At 37.7% G+C, this 19076-nt stretch overlaps 1 protein-coding gene across 1 annotated transcript in view; it reads right to left on the bottom strand.

Annotated features, from left to right (window-relative positions):
* Nucleotides 1–89: 89 nt before the first annotated feature.
* The window catches only part of LOC113888823 (vacuolar protein sorting-associated protein 8 homolog), a 35767-nt gene continuing 16780 nt past the window's right edge, over nucleotides 90–19076 (bottom strand). Inside the window, exons 3-7 of the mRNA XM_027535800.1 lie at nucleotides 18070–18112; nucleotides 16572–16644; nucleotides 16168–16287; nucleotides 6120–6191; nucleotides 90–236 (exon numbers count right to left, since the gene is read on the bottom strand). Coding sequence (XP_027391601.1) covers nucleotides 90–236; nucleotides 6120–6191; nucleotides 16168–16287; nucleotides 16572–16644; nucleotides 18070–18112 — 455 coding nt within the window. The remainder of the gene's footprint in view (nucleotides 237–6119; nucleotides 6192–16167; nucleotides 16288–16571; nucleotides 16645–18069; nucleotides 18113–19076) is intronic.

Here is a 19076-nt window from a genome sequence, read left to right as displayed (position 1 = left end):
TAGGACACTTACCTGGTAGGTTTATATATCTATTAAGAAATCATGTAATCCATTGAATTTTTTTTCTATAAACAGTAAATAAAATAATTCTACTTCTTATGGTTAAAGACACTCACCTGATCAAAAAGAGTTCTGTTTACAAATAAGGTGTTGTCAGGCTTCGCAAGCTGCCGGGCAAGGAAGGTAAAGAGACACCCCACTTGTGAGGGCGTAAAATCTGAATTCTCCACCATAACCTATGAGCAAAAGAGACCATTTCTTCAATATACCATCTGGTTTGACACAGAAAAATATACAATTAGAGGCAGGGGTGGGGAAGCCTCAGTATGAGGACTCATAAAAAGATTCTTTATCAGCTGTGTGACAACTGAGTTCAGCACCCCTCGGAGAAGAAGCACAACTGCCTGCACTCCGGAAAGCACGTTAGTGACTTCTGGAGTATTTACAGGCACAAGTTCTGCAAGAACTGAATTGCTACAGGTAGATTTACAAAATATATATACATATAAATCATGTTTCCTTCTTGAATTCTTAAAAGAGAATCTAAAATTAAAGTAACCCTATTAAAAATCTGTCCACCAACACAGGAAGAAGGAAGCTGCTTTCGGGTTTAAAGGTAAGACAGCTTGAGAATGAAGGTATCCCAGAAAAGAAGCCAGCCAGCCTATGAGTCAGTGAAGTGAATGGCTTCTGCCTTGGCTATAAGCAGTTCATTGAACAGATGGTTTCATATAACATGCTCTTTACAACCACACACAGTTATCAAGTCATAATCTTTCCTCTGATTTAAGTGAGCTCTCATCTCCTGAGTACCTACTACTATGCCTAAGATGCTTATGGTAGAAGCCTTCAAGGGAATTGTGAACCAGAAAGCAAAGTGAGACAGGTAAACAAATCTTAAATAAAAATCATAATGTGATTAGCACTTATAAAGGAACAAATGACAATGGAAGCGCAGTGGGGGAATTCAGTTCAACTGATCAGAGAAAAAATTTGAAACAAAAAAATGAGAAAAGCAGCCTCTAAACTAAGTTTTAAAAGCCCATGTGGGAATCCATGACAGGGGAAGAAATGTCAGGAGAAAGAGCAGTCCAGGCAGAGGAAGAGTGGGGGCAAAAAACATGAACACAAGAAAATATAAGTTTGTCGGGAAAAAATGCCATGTTTCATTAGAATGCAGCAGTATGCACGAGGAGGGAAAAATCAAACCAAAAGAAAACTTAGGGTTCCAATCCCATTCCAAGGAATCCAGAATTTATTTGTTAGAAAATGGAGGAGTTACTAAAGGTGTATGAGAGAGAGCTGATTGTGATCAGCACTATGCATAGGAAAATTACCCCAACAGCAAAGCTTAGGATAAAGTAACAGAAGCAAGAAATAAAGGTAGAGAGACCAAGATGCATGGGACTGCAGAGGTCCATGGAGGAGTCAGAGGAGTTCAGAACAATGCCAGTGACGAACAGGGAAGGAGAAACAGGTGCAAAAGTCACTGCACAGAGGCAGTATTCACATGTGTGGGAAACATGTGGCTAAAGGAAGAATGAAAAATGACAGGTCTTGAGCCTGATAGCAGGGAGGAGAACAATGCTATTAACAAAGAGAGAGATGGCAGAAGTCTGAGAAGGAAGACCAGGCATTGTTTTAAACTAACTGAACTTAAGGAGGCAATTCTACAACAAATTAGGCAACAACAGCCATCTCATCTACAAACTCTCTCCTTTCATTTTCCCTTCAAAGATAAAATGTTCCCTTGGGGCCCCATTTTTGGCCTAGCCTTTTCTCACTTTGCTAAGCAGTTTGCCCCTGTCTTTTACTGCCCCTGTCTTTTACTTAGTCCAGCAATCACAGCTTGCTCAAGTGCATAATTATCATTACTAGAATATGAGGATGTTTCAAGTTGTCATCTGTGTATCTAAATTCCAATTATAATATTCAAAGAGCTTTCTATAGCTTTAAAATACTCAATCATCATTTCCTTTCCGCATGTGGGTCCTTTCTTAGGATTCAACTGTCAGGGCCCAACTAGTGCTCTTCTCTGCTTTTAGCTCTTCCTTTTGCTCTACAAGTGTAAACTACTCTCTCACCTGTCTGATCCTAAAACGTCTTCTAAGGAAACAGTTCTAACTCACAGCCCCATTCCCTTTCCACCTCAGCAAGTGTCCAACTAGGTATTATCCCAGAAATTTTAGCTTCTTTCCATTTCTTCTGATCAATTTCAGAGACCATGCTTACAAAATTTTCTGGGCAATCTTATACAAAGTCACAAATTACAGCTTTCCCACTCTATGTCTGCAGCCATTCAGCACCCATGATAATGCCTGAGGTTTGATGCTCACTCTCCTGTTTTCTGGTACTTGCCTGTGCTCCCTCAGAAAAGCTACATACATGGTGACAACAACTATCACCAGAATGAGAAAATAATCTCATACTTACCATTTGAGATAGGGTCATTCTTCACTGACCCTAGGTTAAGTACTATCAAAATAATATATAAGATGCAGCCACTTTGTAAAACAGTATGGAGGTTCCTTTTAAAAAACTAAAAATACAGCTACCATATGATCCAGCAATCCTATCCATGGACATATAGCCCAAAAAGATTAAAGTGTTAATTGCTCGGTCGTGTCCAACCCTTTGCGATCCCATGGACTGAAGCCCACCAAGCTCCTCTGTCCATGGAATTCTCCAGGCAAGAATACTGGATTGGGTTGCCATTTCCTTCTCCAGGGGATCTTCCCGACCCAGGGATCAAACCTGGGTCTCCTGCATTGTAAGCAGATACTCTACCATCTGAGCCACCAGGGAAGCCTGTATAGATGAAGACTTTAGTTCAAAAAGATACATGCACCCCAATGTTCATAGCAGCACTCTTTATAGTACCCATGACATGGAAGAAACCTAAGTGTCCATCAAGAGACAAACGGCTTTAGAATATGTGGTTTATATATATACAATGGAATCTTACTAAGCCATAAAAAAGAATGAAGTAGGACTTCCCTGGTGGCTCAGTGATGAAGAGTCTGCCTGCCAAAAGCAGGAGACATGGGTTAGATCCCTGGTCTAGGAGGATCCCACATACTGAGCAGCAATTAAGTCCATGTGTCACAACTACTGAGCCTGTGCTCTAGAGTCCGGGAGCCACAACTACTGAAGCCGTGCACCCTAGACACCATGCTTGGCAACAAGAGAAGCCCATGCAACCACAGCTAGAGAGTAGCTCCTGCTACTGCAACCAGAGAACAGCCCATGCAGCAATGAAGACCCAGCACAGCCAAAAATAAATAAAAGTATGAAATAATGCCAATTGCAGCAACAAGGATGGACCTACAGAATATTATACTTTACTGAAGTAATTCAGAAAGAGAAAGACAAATATCATATGGTATCACTTACATGTGGAATTTAATAAATAATACAAATGAATCTATATACATAATAGATTCACAGATACAGAAAACAAACTTATGGTTACTAGTAGGGAAAAGGAGGAGGCAGGGGTCAATAGGAGTACAAGATTAACAGATACAAATCATTATTCACAAGCACAGGGAACTCTGCTCAATGTTATGTGGCAGCATGGATAGGAAGGGAGTTTGGGGGAGAATGGATACATGTATATGTATGGCTGAGTTCCTCTGCCTTTCACCTGATACTATCACAACACTTTAATTGGCTATAGTCCAATATAAAATAAAAAGTTTAGAAAAACCAAATTACTATAATAAAACAGATAAGCAATAAGAATTTACTGTATAGCACAGAGAATTATATTCAGTATCTTCTGATAACCTATCATGGAAAATAATCTGAAAAAAATACATATATATACACATACATATATATATATCTGAATCACTTTGCTACATACCTAAACTAACACAATACTATAACTTAACTATGCTTCAATTTAAAAAACAATATACAAAAGCAATAATTCACCAAGAGTAACAGTTTAAGTACTTTATGGAGTTTTATTTCCTTCATTTGGATCATTTTCCCAACTTAGTACAGTTTTAAAACTTAAATTCTAATTCAATCAACTTGCAAACATTTCTTGAACACCTACCAGATTGTAGGCATCGTGCTAGATGTGTTAAAATAATGACAAAAAAACAAACACATCCTTACAGTCTCTACCTACAGGAAACTCATTCCAGGTAGGAAAAGACACATGTAAACAAACCATACAGTATGTCAAGTGTAGCATGAAGTGTTACAAGATCCCAGAGAAAAGGCAACAAGTCAAACTGGAAGTGTAAGAGAGGGTTCTGAAGAGCTTCTCATGGATGATATTTGAGTTATGTCTTAGAGAATGGCTAGGAATTTGCCAGGCAGAGAAAGCAAAGGAAAACACATGATGGGATAAAAGAAAACTCACACAAAGAACATAAGCCAAAAAAGATGACACAGAAAGTTCACTGAATTTCAACAATTTAAAACTGGTGAGAAGGGAGTTCCCTGGTAGCCGAGTGGTTAGGATTCCAGACTTTCACTGCCATGGCCGGGGTTCAATCCCGGTCGAGGAACTCAGAAGCACAAGCTGCTAAGCATGGCCAAAAAAAAAAAAACTGTTGAGGAGTTAATAATACAGACTGGTGGGGTGAGAGGGAAGGTCAGAGAAGGAGCAGCTATAGAGATGTAGTCAGGGGTCAGAAAGCAAAAGGATCTTGGATACCATGTTAAAATTTACACAGATATGGCAAAAACTACTACTTGTGCTCCAACATCTGTTCCTTCCATCTAATTTAGAAACAGAACTCATTTTTAGCTAAACACGTGGCCACCCACCATACAGAGTACACTTCACAGTCTCCCTAGCTAAGTGCTATCTACATGATACAAGCAGAATTCCGGTGCACAACTTCTAAGAAATTTTCTCAAAGAAAGAGAACATCTTCTACCTCATCTCTTTCTGCATCCAGGCTGGTTAGAATGCAGAGGTAATACTGGAGCCTAAGCAGTCATTTTGGACCGAAAGACACAAACCATGGACTGAGAACAACGGCAGTAAGACGGAAGTGTTCTGCATCCCTGACAAGTTTGTGAACCCATCCTACTAGACCAGGCTGCCTACACTCCAGACTTATAGGGAAAAATTAAATTTCCACAACAAACTGTTATTATTTTGAACTTTCTCTCACAGAAGAACTTAATTTCAACTGCACCATAATGGGAAGCCGGAGAAGAATATTACCTAGCAGAAAGGTAAGATCACAAATTAAAGGACAAGATAAGACCATTCGGGAAGGTATTTTGAAACCTAAGTGAAAATTCTCCATACTAGCCACCAAGATCAAACTGACGTTATTTGGGAGCTCTCATATTCATCACTGCCTATTTTACAAGGCTAATAAAGAGCTCAAATGAGATCATGTATACAAATGTGCTTTGAAAATTATAAAGAACTACTATAAATGTAGTTAATGAATTAATATTATACACAAAGAAAATATTTCAATTTTGATCTCTTCTCCAAAATAATCTAAAAGTCACTAAGAGGAAGAAACTACCATTTTATAGCCAAATGAACAGGATAAAAACTCTAAGTTTTTAACTACAAGAAGAAACTGGCCTGGGTGAAGCTGTGCAGATGGACAGGAAAAGAATCTGTCTCCGCAGTCATTCACTAGCAACAGCATGAATCTCAAAATAGTTTTCAATTGAATCCAGATGGACTTAGATTGGGATGATCATCTCTGCGTGCCTCAAATCCTTCCTAAGTTACCCATCATCTCAGTACCATGGCAAAACTACATATGGCACTACCTTAGCAACACAGTGATGCTAGTATGAGACAGGCATCAGAACATTATTTTCTCAAAGCATTCTGAAGTTAGTCTCCATTACTAAATGTAATCATACTAACATAGCAATTATCACAATATGCATTTCTCAAGAGTAGCACTCTGTATCCAACATCCAGTCTAAAGCTGAGATACATTATATTCTTTGAATTAATGATTAGTACTTTAGCTTTTGAAGACAAAGACATCATAATAAAATTTTTAAATGATTTTAACATATTCCTTTATTAAACAAGATTATTTTAGAACTTGCTATAAAGTAATTCACTTTTATAAATATAAATATCAATACAAAGACATTCTAGGGATACTCACCTTCAACAAAATATCCACAATACGTTGTTGATATTCTACAGCTTGCTTATCATTTTTAAAATCTTCAAAAGTCTAAAAAGGAAAAAGAAATTTTAAAAAGGTAAGTATTATTTGAAAATTTTAGAAGGAAACAAGATATTAAATTCTTGTTAATAGGTAAATTCCCAAATAAGATAACCACTCCTCAATAGGTTTTTTCTTATATAACTTTAACAAGTTATTTTTAGTGAGTTTAACAGAAGGCTACATTATTCAATATTATATGATATTCTGAATAAAAAGTATAAAAATAAAGTGATTGTTATACAACCCAAAAGTGATTCACCCTGGTGATATGGTGGATAAGAATCCGCCTGCCAATGCAGGGGACACGAGGTAGATCCCTGGAGTTCAATCCTTGGTCCAAGAAGATTCCGCATGCCGGGGAACCACTAAGCTTGTGCACCACAGCTTCTGAGCCCACACACTCTACAGCCTGTGCTCTGCAGCAAGAGCAGCCCTGCACTGCAGAGCCCATGCACCACAACTAGGAAGCAGCCCCTATTCTCTGCAACTAGAGAAAACCTACCCACAGCAACAAAGACCTACTGCAACCAAAAATAAAGACTACTTTTTAAAATTTATAAAAATCCAACAAAGGAAGGCAACGTTTATAGGCAACAAGAAAGAAAGAATACTGATGGGAAGAGGCAATTTGTGAGCAAGAATCTGAAAAGGATGAAATACATGTTACATGCTCAGCCATCATCCCGTCCATGCTATTTGGAAACAATAACTGAAATACAGTTGTTAACTGTCATGAAAAGAAATTTCCATGACAACTAGGAAGAAATGATTTTCAACAATAGATACTTTTAAAAATTACTATGGTAAAACTGTGACAATATTAAAATCCTCAAGAATACATACAAAGAATAGGTATTCTATTTTCACAACACTGCCAAGTACAGCATTTTTTATTTTATGTTCCTGCTCAAGTAGAGCCAAATACATTTTGAATAGAACTTGCACCCAAGTAAATGACAGCACTGGATTCTGAAAATACATAGAAGCTATAGGCCGCATATATGAAGAAACTGAAGGGAAGGAATGGAAACGCAGACTTGTGGACACAGTTTGGGGAGGGAGAGGGTGGGACTAACAGAGAAAGTAACATCAACATATATACACTGCTATGTGTAAAATGGAGAGCTGGTGAGAAGCTGCTGTGTGTAACACAGGGAGCCCATTCTGGCACTGTGTAATGATCTAGAGGAGTGGGAGTGGGGAAGGGAGGAAGGCTCAAGAGAGAGGGGATATATGTATAATTATGGCTGATTCCTGTGGCTGTGTGGCAGAAACCAACAAAACACTGTAAAAATCAAAAAACAAACAAAAAAACTGAAATGAAAATACTTATTGAGTAAGAGTGATAAAGACTTGAAGATCTTCCTAAGGCTTTCTCTTAGGACATTCGGCCCTTTGTTGCTGTTCAGTCGCTCAGTCATGTCTGACTCTGCGAACCCATGGACTGCAGCACACCAGGCTTCCCTGTCCTTCGCCATCTCCCGGAGCTTGCTCAAACTCATGTCCGTTGAGTCGGTGATGCCATCCAATTGATAGCTTATGGTGAACAGTGTTGGATTTGTGATCTCCGAAGATTTAACTTCGGGACCAGGGACCAGGTTTGATCACTCAAGAACTTTTGTATAGCAGAGTTTAATTGAAGAAAAAAAGGGACAGAGAAAGCTTCTGACATAGACATCAGAAGGGGGACAGAGAGTGCCCCACCTGCTAGTTTCAATAAGCTATTTTATGCCTGTTATAAAGTTATTAATCATATAAGAGAGACACCTCAAGGCTGACGGAGTTTCACCAGGCCCCTCTCCCACAGTATGCATTTTTGAAATAGGATGGCATGAGGTATGTCATCCCCCAGCCGTAAAGCAATTGATATGAAAACTGGTTCATTGAGCCATTAGCAGTCAAAAGTTAGTCTTAGGTGGAACCATTTTGAAGAAAGGCAAATTCCAAAGCAAATACATAGTTTCATTAACATAGCTTAAGAAAAACATTTGCATAAGAAAAACGCATTGGATAGCTCAAGATTTGAGAAAAGTTCAGTTCAGGCAAAACCAGGTGTCAGCATAGCAACATAGAATTTTAAGAAGACACTTGCAGCTTATTTCCTCAGTTTGGAGACCCCTGGCCTTCCTGCCTGTTACCCTCTCACAATCTACCTAATCCTCTGTCGTCCCCTTCTCCTCCTGCCTTCAACCTTGCCCAGCATCAGGGTCTTTTCTAATGAGTCAGCTCTTTGTATCAGGTGGCCAACGTATTGGAGCTTCAGCTTCAGTCCTTCCAATGAATATTCAGGGTTGATTTTCTTCAGGATTGACTGGTTTGATCTCCTTGCAGTCCAAGGGACTCTCAAGAGTCTTCTCCAATACCACAATTCAAAAGCATCAATTCTACGGCGCTCACCTTTCTACATGATCCAACTCTCACATTCATACATGACTACTGAGAAAACCACAGCTTTGACTATACAGACCTTTGCCATCAAAGTAATATCTCTGCTTTTAATATGCTTTCCAGGCTGATCATGGCTTTTTCTTTCAAGGAGCAGGCGTCTTTTAATTTCATGGCTGCAGTCACCATCCACAGTGATTTTGGAGCCCAAGAAAATAAAGTCTCTCAGTGTTTCCATTGTTTCCCCATCTATTTGCCATGAAGTGATGGGACTGGGTGCTATGATCTTAGTTTTTTGAATGCTAAGTTTTAAGTCAGCTTCTTCACTCTTCTCTTTCACTTTCATCAAAAGGCTCTTTAATTCCTCTTTGCTTTTTGTCATAAGGGTGGTGTCATCTGCATATCTGATATTGATCTGCATATCTGCATATTGATACTTCTCCCAGCAGTCTTGATTTCAGCCTGTGCTTTACCAGCTGGACATTTCACACGATGTACTCTGCCCAAAGGTTAAATAAGCAGGGTGACAATATACAGCCCTGACGTACTCCTTTCCTGATTTGGAACCAGTCTGTTATTCTATGTCCAATTCTAACTGTGTTTCTTGACCTGCACACAGGTTTTTCAGGAGGCAGGTAAGGTGGGGTGGTATTCCCATTTCTTTAAGAATTTTTCAAAGTTTGTTGTGATCCACACAGTCAAAGGCTTTTTAGCATAGTCAATGAAGCAGAAGTAGGTGTTTTTCTGGAATTCTCTTGCTTTTTCTATGATCCAACGGATGTTGGTAATTTGATCTCTTGTTCCTCTGCCTTTTCTAAATTCAGCTTGTAGATCTGGAAGCTCTTGGTTCATGAACAGCTGAAGCCTAGCTTGAAGGATTTTGAGCATTATCTTGTTAGCATGTGAAATGAGTGCAACTGTATGGTAGTCTAAATATTCTTTGGCACTGCCCTTCTTTAGGACTGAAATGAAAACTGACCTCTTCCAGTTCTGTGGCCTCTGATAAGTTTTCCAAATGTGTTGACCTATTGGGTGCAGCACTTTAACAGCATCGTCTTTTAGGATTTGAAATAGCTCAGCCGGAATTTCATCACCTCCACTAGCTCTGTTCATAGTAATGCTACTAAGCCCCACTTGACTTCACGTTCCAGGATGTCTGACTTTAGATGCATTACCACACCATCGTGGTTATCCTGGTTATTAAGACCTCTTTCATATAGTTCTTCTGTGTATTCTTGCCATCTCTTCTTAATCTCTTCTACTTCTGTTAGGTCCATACCATTTCTGTCCTTTATTATGCCCATCTGTGCATGAAATGTTTAAATCTACAAAGCAGTAATTTACTACTGACTATCCCGAAGCAAGGAAATAGACTACGTATTGTACCAACAGATTAAAGAAGAATTTCCAAGCCACAAACTTTCAAGACTACATCATAGTTAACATTCAAACCAGAATATCTGCTATTCTTTAAACTGCCCCCAAGCTTCCCCAACTTCTCCAAAGACCCTCTGCTCATGCTCTTCTCTACTAGCATGTCCTTCTTTCCCTTTTCTTGTCTGACACACAGTAAGCATTTTAAACAATGACTGCTGATTTGTCTAGTTAATTACAGAGGAAAATGAAATCTTTATAAAAAATTTTTTCTTCACCTAGAATGCTTTGCTGCGGTTAGTTAAGAAAAGCTGAAATGAGTTACCTAGGGAACTGTAGGAACTCTTACCCAAAAAGCTCAAACAGAGGGTATTTTGGTGTTTATATGGGTTAAACATGACCCAGTCTGAAGAGGGAAAGATGGTCGAGAAAGTGTCTCAGTTCTAAGGCTTAGGAAAACAACAAATATACACACATTCAAACAAACACAACTTCCCCCTCACACTCAGCCTGCCAAAGTGAGATGTCACTACGCTGTCAGACAAGATACTATCTGCTAATACAAGTGCTATTCAAGTAAACACAAAATCATGGAGAATTAGCATATGTATTAAATAACTACAGCATTGACAGCAAGTAAAAAGAACTGCTTTATCCACTTGCCTTTTAGTAACATGTATTCACTGCTTTGAAACACACATTGCAAGTTTACTACTATAAACATAATTAAGTGGAGAAATACTTTTATTACAAATGTTGTGATATACACAATGACATATTTTGACTGTAGTTAACAGCTGCCACCAAAATGGCACATTTATGTTAAAACATTATCATTCCACAAAGATTCTTCTAATTATACAATGCTTATTAGAGGAATAATATGTAAAGACGTCCTAATGGAGAATGACAGTTTGTGAAATGCAAAAGTAGACCTAAAATTCAAGTCCAAAGTCACCTGTGAATTTGGTCATAAAAACTTCTTTCTGTAGCCCCTTAAAATTATTACAGAGTTTTGGTATGGCAGAAAGTGAAGAGGAACTAAAAAGCCTCTTGATGAAAGTGGAGAGTGAAAAAGTTGGCTTAAAGCTCAACATTCAGAAAACGAAGATCATGGCATCTGGTCCCATCACTTCATGGGAAATAGATGAGGAAACAGTGGAAACAGTGTCAGACTTTATTTTTCTGGGTTCCAAAATCACTGCAGATGGTGACTGCAGCCATGAAATTAAAAGACGCTTACTCCTTGGAAGGAAAGTTATGACCAACCTAGATAGCATATTCAAAAGCAGAGACATTACTTTGCCAACAAAGGTCTGTCTAGTCAACGCTATGGTTTTTCCAGTGGTCATGTATGGATGTGAGAGTTGGACTGTGAAGAAAGCTGACAGCCGAAGAATTGATGCTTTTTGAATTGTGGTGTTGGAGAAGACTCTTGAGAGTCCCTGGGACTGCAAGGAGATCCAACCAGTCCATTCTAAAGGAGATCAGCCCTGGGTGTTCCTTGGAAGGAATGATGCTAAAGCTGAAACTCCAGTACTTTGGCCATCTCATGCGAAGAGCTGACTCATTGGAAAAGACTCTGATGCTGGGAGGGATTGGGGGCAGGAGGAGAAAGGGACAACAGAGGATGAGATGGCTGGATGGCATCACCAATTTGATGGACGTGAGTTTGAGTGAACTCCGGGAGTTGGTGATGGACAGGGAGGCCTGGCGTGCTGCGATTCATGGGATCGCAAAGAGTCGGACGCGACTGAGCAACTGAACTGAACTGAACTGAGAAAACATTACGTTGAATCCTATCACTTAGAAAACTACACTGAAAACTACAAAATATTTCTGAGAAAAATTAAAGAAAATCTAAATTAATGAAACTGTATACCTTTTAATGGGTCACAAAATTCAGTATTGCTAAGTCAATTCTTAAATTGACTAAATACTGAACACAATCCTAATCTAAATCCAGGCAGGCTTCTGCAGAAGTTAACAAGATAACTTAAAATTCATACTGAAATGCCAAAAACAACCCCAAAACTACAAAATACAAAGTAATTTTGAAAAAGAATAAGAACATATAACATGATTTTCATACTCATTATAAAGCTACAGTAATCAAGGCAGTGTGGTACTGGCATCAAGATAGACAGACAGACCAGGGGCATAGAACAGAGTTCTGAAACAGACCCAGTATACATAGATGATATGTCTTTGACAAAGTACAAAGACAATCCAGTAGAGAAAGGACAGTCTTTTTGTCAAATGATGCTATAAGAATTAGATATCTCAATGCAAAAAAAAGAACAAGAAAAAAAGGCCTTGCATCTAAACCTTGCACCACAGGCCAAAATTTCTTCAAAATGGATCACAGCTTTAAAGGTAAAACCATAAAACTTCTAGGGAATATCTTTGTGACCTTGGGTTAGGCAAAGATTTCATAGGTACAGCCCCAGAAGCAGGATTCCTAAAACAAAACCAATAAATTAGACTTCATCAAAATTTAAAATTTCCGCTATTCAAAATACAGTATTAGGAAAACGAAAAGACAAACTACAGACTAGGAGAAAACATCTGCTAAATTCATGTAATCTGATTTTTAATACTTACCTAAAAAAAAATTCTCAAAACAAGAAAACAAATACAATTTTTAAAAGTAGGGAAAAATGGTCAAAAAATGGATATGTTCACCATAGAATATATATGGATGGAGAATATACGAATGGTAAACATAACTTTTTTGCTAATATATTTTAATGAAAAGATGTTTAATGTCAGTTGTCAGGAGGGAAATATAAAACTACAATGAGATACCAGTATACATCTACTAGAATGGTCAAATTAAAAAGATGAACCATACAATGAAGAAACTGATACTCTCATATATTACTGGAATGAAAACTGGCAGAACCACTTTAGAAAAGTCTTGTTAGTTTTTTATGAAGTAAAACAATACACTTCACAAAAGACCCAGTGGTTTCATTATTTGGTATTTACTCGAGAGAAATAAAGATGTATGTCCACACAAAGGCTTATATGTAAATATTCATGATAGCTTTAGTCATAGTAACTTAAATTGGAAATAATCAAAAGGACCAACTATTGGTGGATGGATCAACAAACTGTATATCCATAAACTGAAAAATTACATAGCCATAAAGAGGGACAACCTACTGATAAAACAAACAGTACAGGTAAGTCTCAAAAGCATTAAGTGAAAGACACCAGAAGAAACCGCAAAGTTTATGTTTTCTCTAAATGACATTTTAGAAAGGTGAAACCCTGTTTCCCAAAGCAGATCAGCAGTTGCCAGGGGCTGGGATTGGGACTCACTAAAAAACTGCAAAAGTGACCACCTGTTCTGTATCTAGATTGTGGTAGCAGTTGTAAGACTGCATATGCTTGTCAATGGAGAAGGACATGGCAACCCACTCCAGTATTCTTGCCTAGAGAATCCTGTGGACAGAGAAGCCTGGTGGGCTGCTGTCCATGGGGTCGCACAGAGTCAGACATGACTGAAGTGACTTAGCATGCATGCATGCATGCTTGTCAAACTCTTCTCTTAAAATGGATGAATTATATTTTGTATACATTGTACCCTAATAAAGCTAAAGTTAAAAACCTCACTTGAAAAAAATATTCCTACATTTTAACAAGTGAGAAAATATGATTTAAAAGTCTGTCATCTAAGTTTTTTAGTGGGTCCCTAAAAATGTTCTTTTTATTAAGACATATTAATTAGGAAGGTCACATGAATAATCAACTATAGTAGACAAATATGGAGTGAATCCAGGATTTAGGATCCTAAGTCTTATCAATTTCTCCAGCTGTAATACTTGGGGATGCAGCCAACCCTTGATGCACACACACAAGGAAACCTCTGCTTGTCTTTTAGGCATTTCAAATTCATTAAGTCCAAAAAAGAACTAATTATCTGCCTCCACCATACCTCACCACTACTCTGCACGCCCACTCTCATCCATCTCCTAATAAAACTGTTTCTCCTCTGATTTCCTGTTGAATCTACAAATAAACCACTATACATTCAGTTCATAAGGTCTGAAATGTAGGAATCTTTGATGCTTCCCTATTCATCTTACCTTTCACATCGAATTGTACACTAAACTCTAAATTTTAGGCTGATTTACCTCCTAAAATATCTTTCAAATCCTTTCATGTCTTAGAACCCCCATTGCCACTGTCCTAATTCAAGCTGCCATTATCTTCTATCTGGATGACCACAAAATTTTGCTAACATCTTCATGCCTCCAATCTTATTTCAATCAATTTTCCATTCAACAATCAGAGGGAATTTTTCTAAACTACAAATTATGACATTTTTCTATTCAGACAGTAAAAAATCCATCTGCAATGCCGAGAGAACTGGGTCCAATCTCTGGGTTGGGAAGATGCCCTGAAGGAGGAGGGCATAGCAACATACTCCAGTATTCTTACCTAGAGAATCCCCAATAACAGAGGAGCATGGCGAATTACAGTTCATGGGGTCACAAAGAGTTGGAAGGACTGAGCAACTAAGTAAGGCAAAAGGCTTCAGCGGCTGTAAAGTCCAAATTTCCTACCACGGATAATAAAACTCAGTCTCTACCTGCCTCTCTGGCATTCTCTCTCTCCGCAGAATTCCTTACACTTAAAAATGTGGCCATACTGAATTTTTTTCAATTACCTTAACACACACTGCTCTATCTTATTTCCAGGTCTTTCTACATACTCTGTCCTTCTACCTGAAATACTTTTCCCTAACCTTAACCAGACTTCTACACATCCTGAGAGACACCATCGACATCATTTCATCCAAGACACCTTCCTGACCCTTCCATTAGATCCCCCTCCTAAATGTTCTTACAGCATTCTGCATGTCTCCAGTGACATGTCTTACACCATGCTATAGTTACTAATCTACAAGCTGCATCCTCTTCCTCCACAAAGGCAAGGTTTATATCCTGTCAGCCCAGGGTACACACACAGTTACTACAGTATGTGTGATATACTTGGCAAATATTTGTCAAGTAAATGACAGAGATTTTATCGCAGTCTTACTATCAATGTCAATATCATAATTTAGACATAAGCATAATCCCAAATGATCTTCAGTGGCACGACAGCCCTTTAAAAACTGAAAACTAGGTAAAATTCTTTGTTGCTCTCCAGGACGCTTTATGAACCCCTGCCCTACCACTTCTTGTTTCTTTTCTCCTCCAGGCCAGACACTAAGTACACTTCCATTGTATTCTGGACGTCTACGGTCTCCTAAACCAACTAGATTTGACTTTCATTTTCTAAGTTTCTTTTCCCTTCTTCTTCTGCTATTTAAGTTACTACTTCTGAAATCAGATTTTCCAATTAAACTAATACAAAATGTCATATGAGTAGAATCTCAACCTTCTCACAGGCACTTTTAAAAAGTTTAATAGTTTATTATTCAACTTATAATAAGAGCACTATATGTTCATTAAATAAATTTAGTTCATCTCACAGACATAATCACTATTAATATTTAGATATATTTCCTTCCTGTCTATTTCCTTCAAATATTGTGCACATACAATATTTTTTTAAAAATTTGTCAGTCTGCTGTTTCACTGGATACTAAAATATAAGCACTGTCCACATTATCAAAAGCTTTTTAAAAACAACTACAATATGGCTTAATTAGGAAGATATATCATGTTTTATATAATTATTTCCCCGGGGGCATTTTCACAGAGAAGCTGGCTTACCCAGACCTCTCTTTAATAAAAATAAGAATAAGGATATTTTTTTAGCAGGAAGCTTCCATGTTCCATTTCAACTCTAGCTGCTTCTACTATCATCATCACCACATGTCATTCAGAGCAATCTGCCATCTTCAGTATGCAAACAATAACAATTTATGAAATAAAGGATGTACCACATCTAACTCCGCTTTAACTTTTTAATAAGGATGAGTCAGAAAGAGACATACAGACAGACATAGACAAACACTAGACATAGACAAATACTCAGGGAGGAAGGAAAGAGAGGGGAAGAAAGCAGGAAAGGAAGGGTAGGAAGGAGAAAAAGAATTAGAAACTATGGATGGCACAACAAAATTAAACATTTGAGACCCTGACTTACTGCTAGGGCATAAAAACTCTACCTATGTAAGGACTATTATTCATTTTTCTTTCTATTAAAAATAATTATCACCCCAACTATTTTAAAAATACCTTAGAATCACAGTATTTCTTACCAGCGCCAATACATTTAGAAATTCTCGTGTGTCGAAATGCAGCAAAGTCCGAATATAAGGATAGATTTCTTCTTCAGGGGGAGCTTCTGTTGAATGCAGGCGAATTAGAAATTCAAAAACCTGCAAGTTGAAAAAAAAAAAAAAAAGCTGATTCTTTTCTCACAAAGTATCTTGCTGAAGCAATGACTCCCATTTGTATAAAATAAAACCAGGTTGAATTTAGTTTAAATTGCCACTGGGTTGTAACTTCTCTAACCTCTCTCAGCTGTGATTACTGGCTCCAGTGATGGTGTGCAGGCTCTCTCCTGTCACAGCAGATAGCTCCCGACCCATGTGCAGCCCTCAATTACAATTTGTCTTTACTGCATTTTAAGAGAGTAAAAATGCTACGAAAATGTACCAACCTGGTTTTTAACCAAGGGAACAAGATCTTCAGGGATGTCACCCAGCGGATAGGCACGACCTGCTAGACAACAGCTAGAAGACAAGAAATTGAACGGATTTGGTGACTCTTAATGGGCTAACTTCCTGGGAATACACTGTTCTCCAACCCAAGATACTAGTCTGATGTTTAAGCAGGCTCAGCTCTTGTCAGTTAGGTCAGGTCCAAATCCAGATTGAAATGATAGCCAGTTCAGAAAATGTGGGTGACAGAAGGTGGTGGTGAAATAACACATCCTGTGACTGAGTAATGACTTTCATTTCTTTTTATTTTTCCTAAGAAAAACCCAAGCTGCATGCACTAAATGAACAAGAAGGAATAAGGACAGATTACCTAAAAGTCTCACATCCAGCATCTGGAAAGAATCTGAGAGCATCATTATACTGTTAACAGGTAAAAGCCTCAGGTTCGCAGACTTTTAAATCCAGTGGTTCTAAGAATGGTGAATAAAGATGGGAAATGAGCTAGGCTAAAAAATATTTGTAATCGGACAAGCCTTTGGGGAGAATTAGAATCTCATGAGAAATTAACTGTATGGTTTTACCTCCAAACCAGACCTTCCTAATGGCTAATGACTAGCTCTGGGGGCTGAGTTATAAACTGTCTTCTGAATATATCCTTATTTTGGTGGCAGGGGATGGGGAGGAGTAAATTTTAAACCTCTGTGAAGTAGTCATCAATTTTAAATGTTAGAGACAGCTGGATACCAGCATATTCTAAAAAGTTTAAAGCGCAGATGATAAAGAGCAAGGTAAATGCTACATATGTTCTTCTATACTAAAGCATCGATGTAACAAACGTGAAAGAGGTCTCAAAGTTAATAACTCTGATGCACACAGAAGCTAAAATGATGTGCCAGCAGGTTCTGCCACCTTCCTGCCTACCTGCCAGCCACTTATTTATGTAAAAGCTCTATTAGGATACAATTCTGAGCTTGTATTAGTCTATCAGAAGAACTCTGATCCAGGAATAAACAGATAAACATTTCCACTTACTTCAGTCACTAACTTTTGTTCATGATGCAAACTAATTTCTTGCCCTTATACATAAAATATGGACAAAAACATATCCCATAGACTTGGTAGTAAAAGTAAAATACTCTATATCAAGATTTCTCAACCTCTGCCCTACTGATATTTCAGTATTCTTTGCTGTGGGGACTATCCTGTTCACTGCAGAATGCTAAGCAGCATCCCTGGCCTCTATGCATTAAATGCCAGTGGCATCTCTCCTGACCCCAGTTGTGACAAAGCAAAATGTCTTTAGACATTGCAAATATATGGCAGAGGAGAGCAAGGGTGGGGGACAGAATTACTGATTGTTCAGAAGCACGGCTATACATGAAAGAATACTGAAAAACGAAAGCACTACACAGATTAAGAGATGACAGTACCTCTGAGAATATAGGAGAAATTTTGTAAAAGAAGGATACACACATAAAGAAATTAAAAATCTCTTACCTAATATATACAAGAAGCTTGTTGCCCATAACAACTTGCTCATCTAAAATAGAAAAGTATCTTTAGCAATTCTCTCTCAAAAGCTTTTCAGAAATATAATCTTTATGTGGAAACAACAACAAAAAGTCCTTTGGCATTTAAGGTGCTCTAGGTATATTCCCAAACAATAGAAAAGTGAGATAAGACCACTGTAATTAATACTTTTTTTTTTAAGAATTTCTAATAGATTCTTTTCACAGACACAAAATCAGTCAGTCATTCAAGGGTACACATACAAGAAAAGGTGTAAACCTTGTATAGGGATCTATGTATTGTTGGCTTAACTAATAGCTTGGGCCAAGAGAAGGTGTTGAATAAGCAATGATTTGACAAATTAACTAATTAATATTGAGCTATAATTATAATGCCTTCTCATTTGTAACATGGACTCTTACTACTTACAATATTCTAGGCTAAAAAGGTCACTGTTCACATATGTTTAAGAAACTTAAGACCAAACACTCTTTATGACCTTTTGTATCATAAAGTTATATCTAAGATGTAACATTCTGTCATCTGGTAGTATAAATTTATTTCTTGGCTAAAAGAAACTGGAAACATAATTAGACCAAGTTTTAGGGCAAAAGATCAAAGTTAACAAAGAATAGTATAAGAGCATCAAGAAGGGGTGAAGTGATCAGCAATCCTTATGGTTGGTAGGAATTTATGGTTGGTAATACTGCTGAACTGAAATTTTTAACAAGAATACTGGAATAATGCAAGCAAGTGTACATATCGTAATCAATAATCCTTTGTAAAGACTCCAAGTCTGTGTTGTTGTACATGCAAACAAACTTGAATTGCTCAAAATTACATGAATAATTACATTGTTTCAATTCCAAATATTTTTTCCAATCAATAAACTTTTACTTTTGTAGAGAAGTTTTAATCATGTTACAGCAAAATTGAGACAGAGGTATAGAGATTTCTTGTATATCCCTCATTCCTATACCACACAACCTCCACCA

Source organism: Bos indicus x Bos taurus, unplaced genomic scaffold (genome assembly GCF_003369695.1).
Source record: "Bos indicus x Bos taurus breed Angus x Brahman F1 hybrid unplaced genomic scaffold, Bos_hybrid_MaternalHap_v2.0 tig00002134_arrow_arrow_obj, whole genome shotgun sequence".
Classification (NCBI taxonomy): Eukaryota; Metazoa; Chordata; class Mammalia; order Artiodactyla; family Bovidae; genus Bos; species Bos indicus x Bos taurus.
The sequence above is the reverse complement of the archived record's forward strand: the minus strand, read 5'-3'. Positions and strand labels throughout refer to the sequence as shown.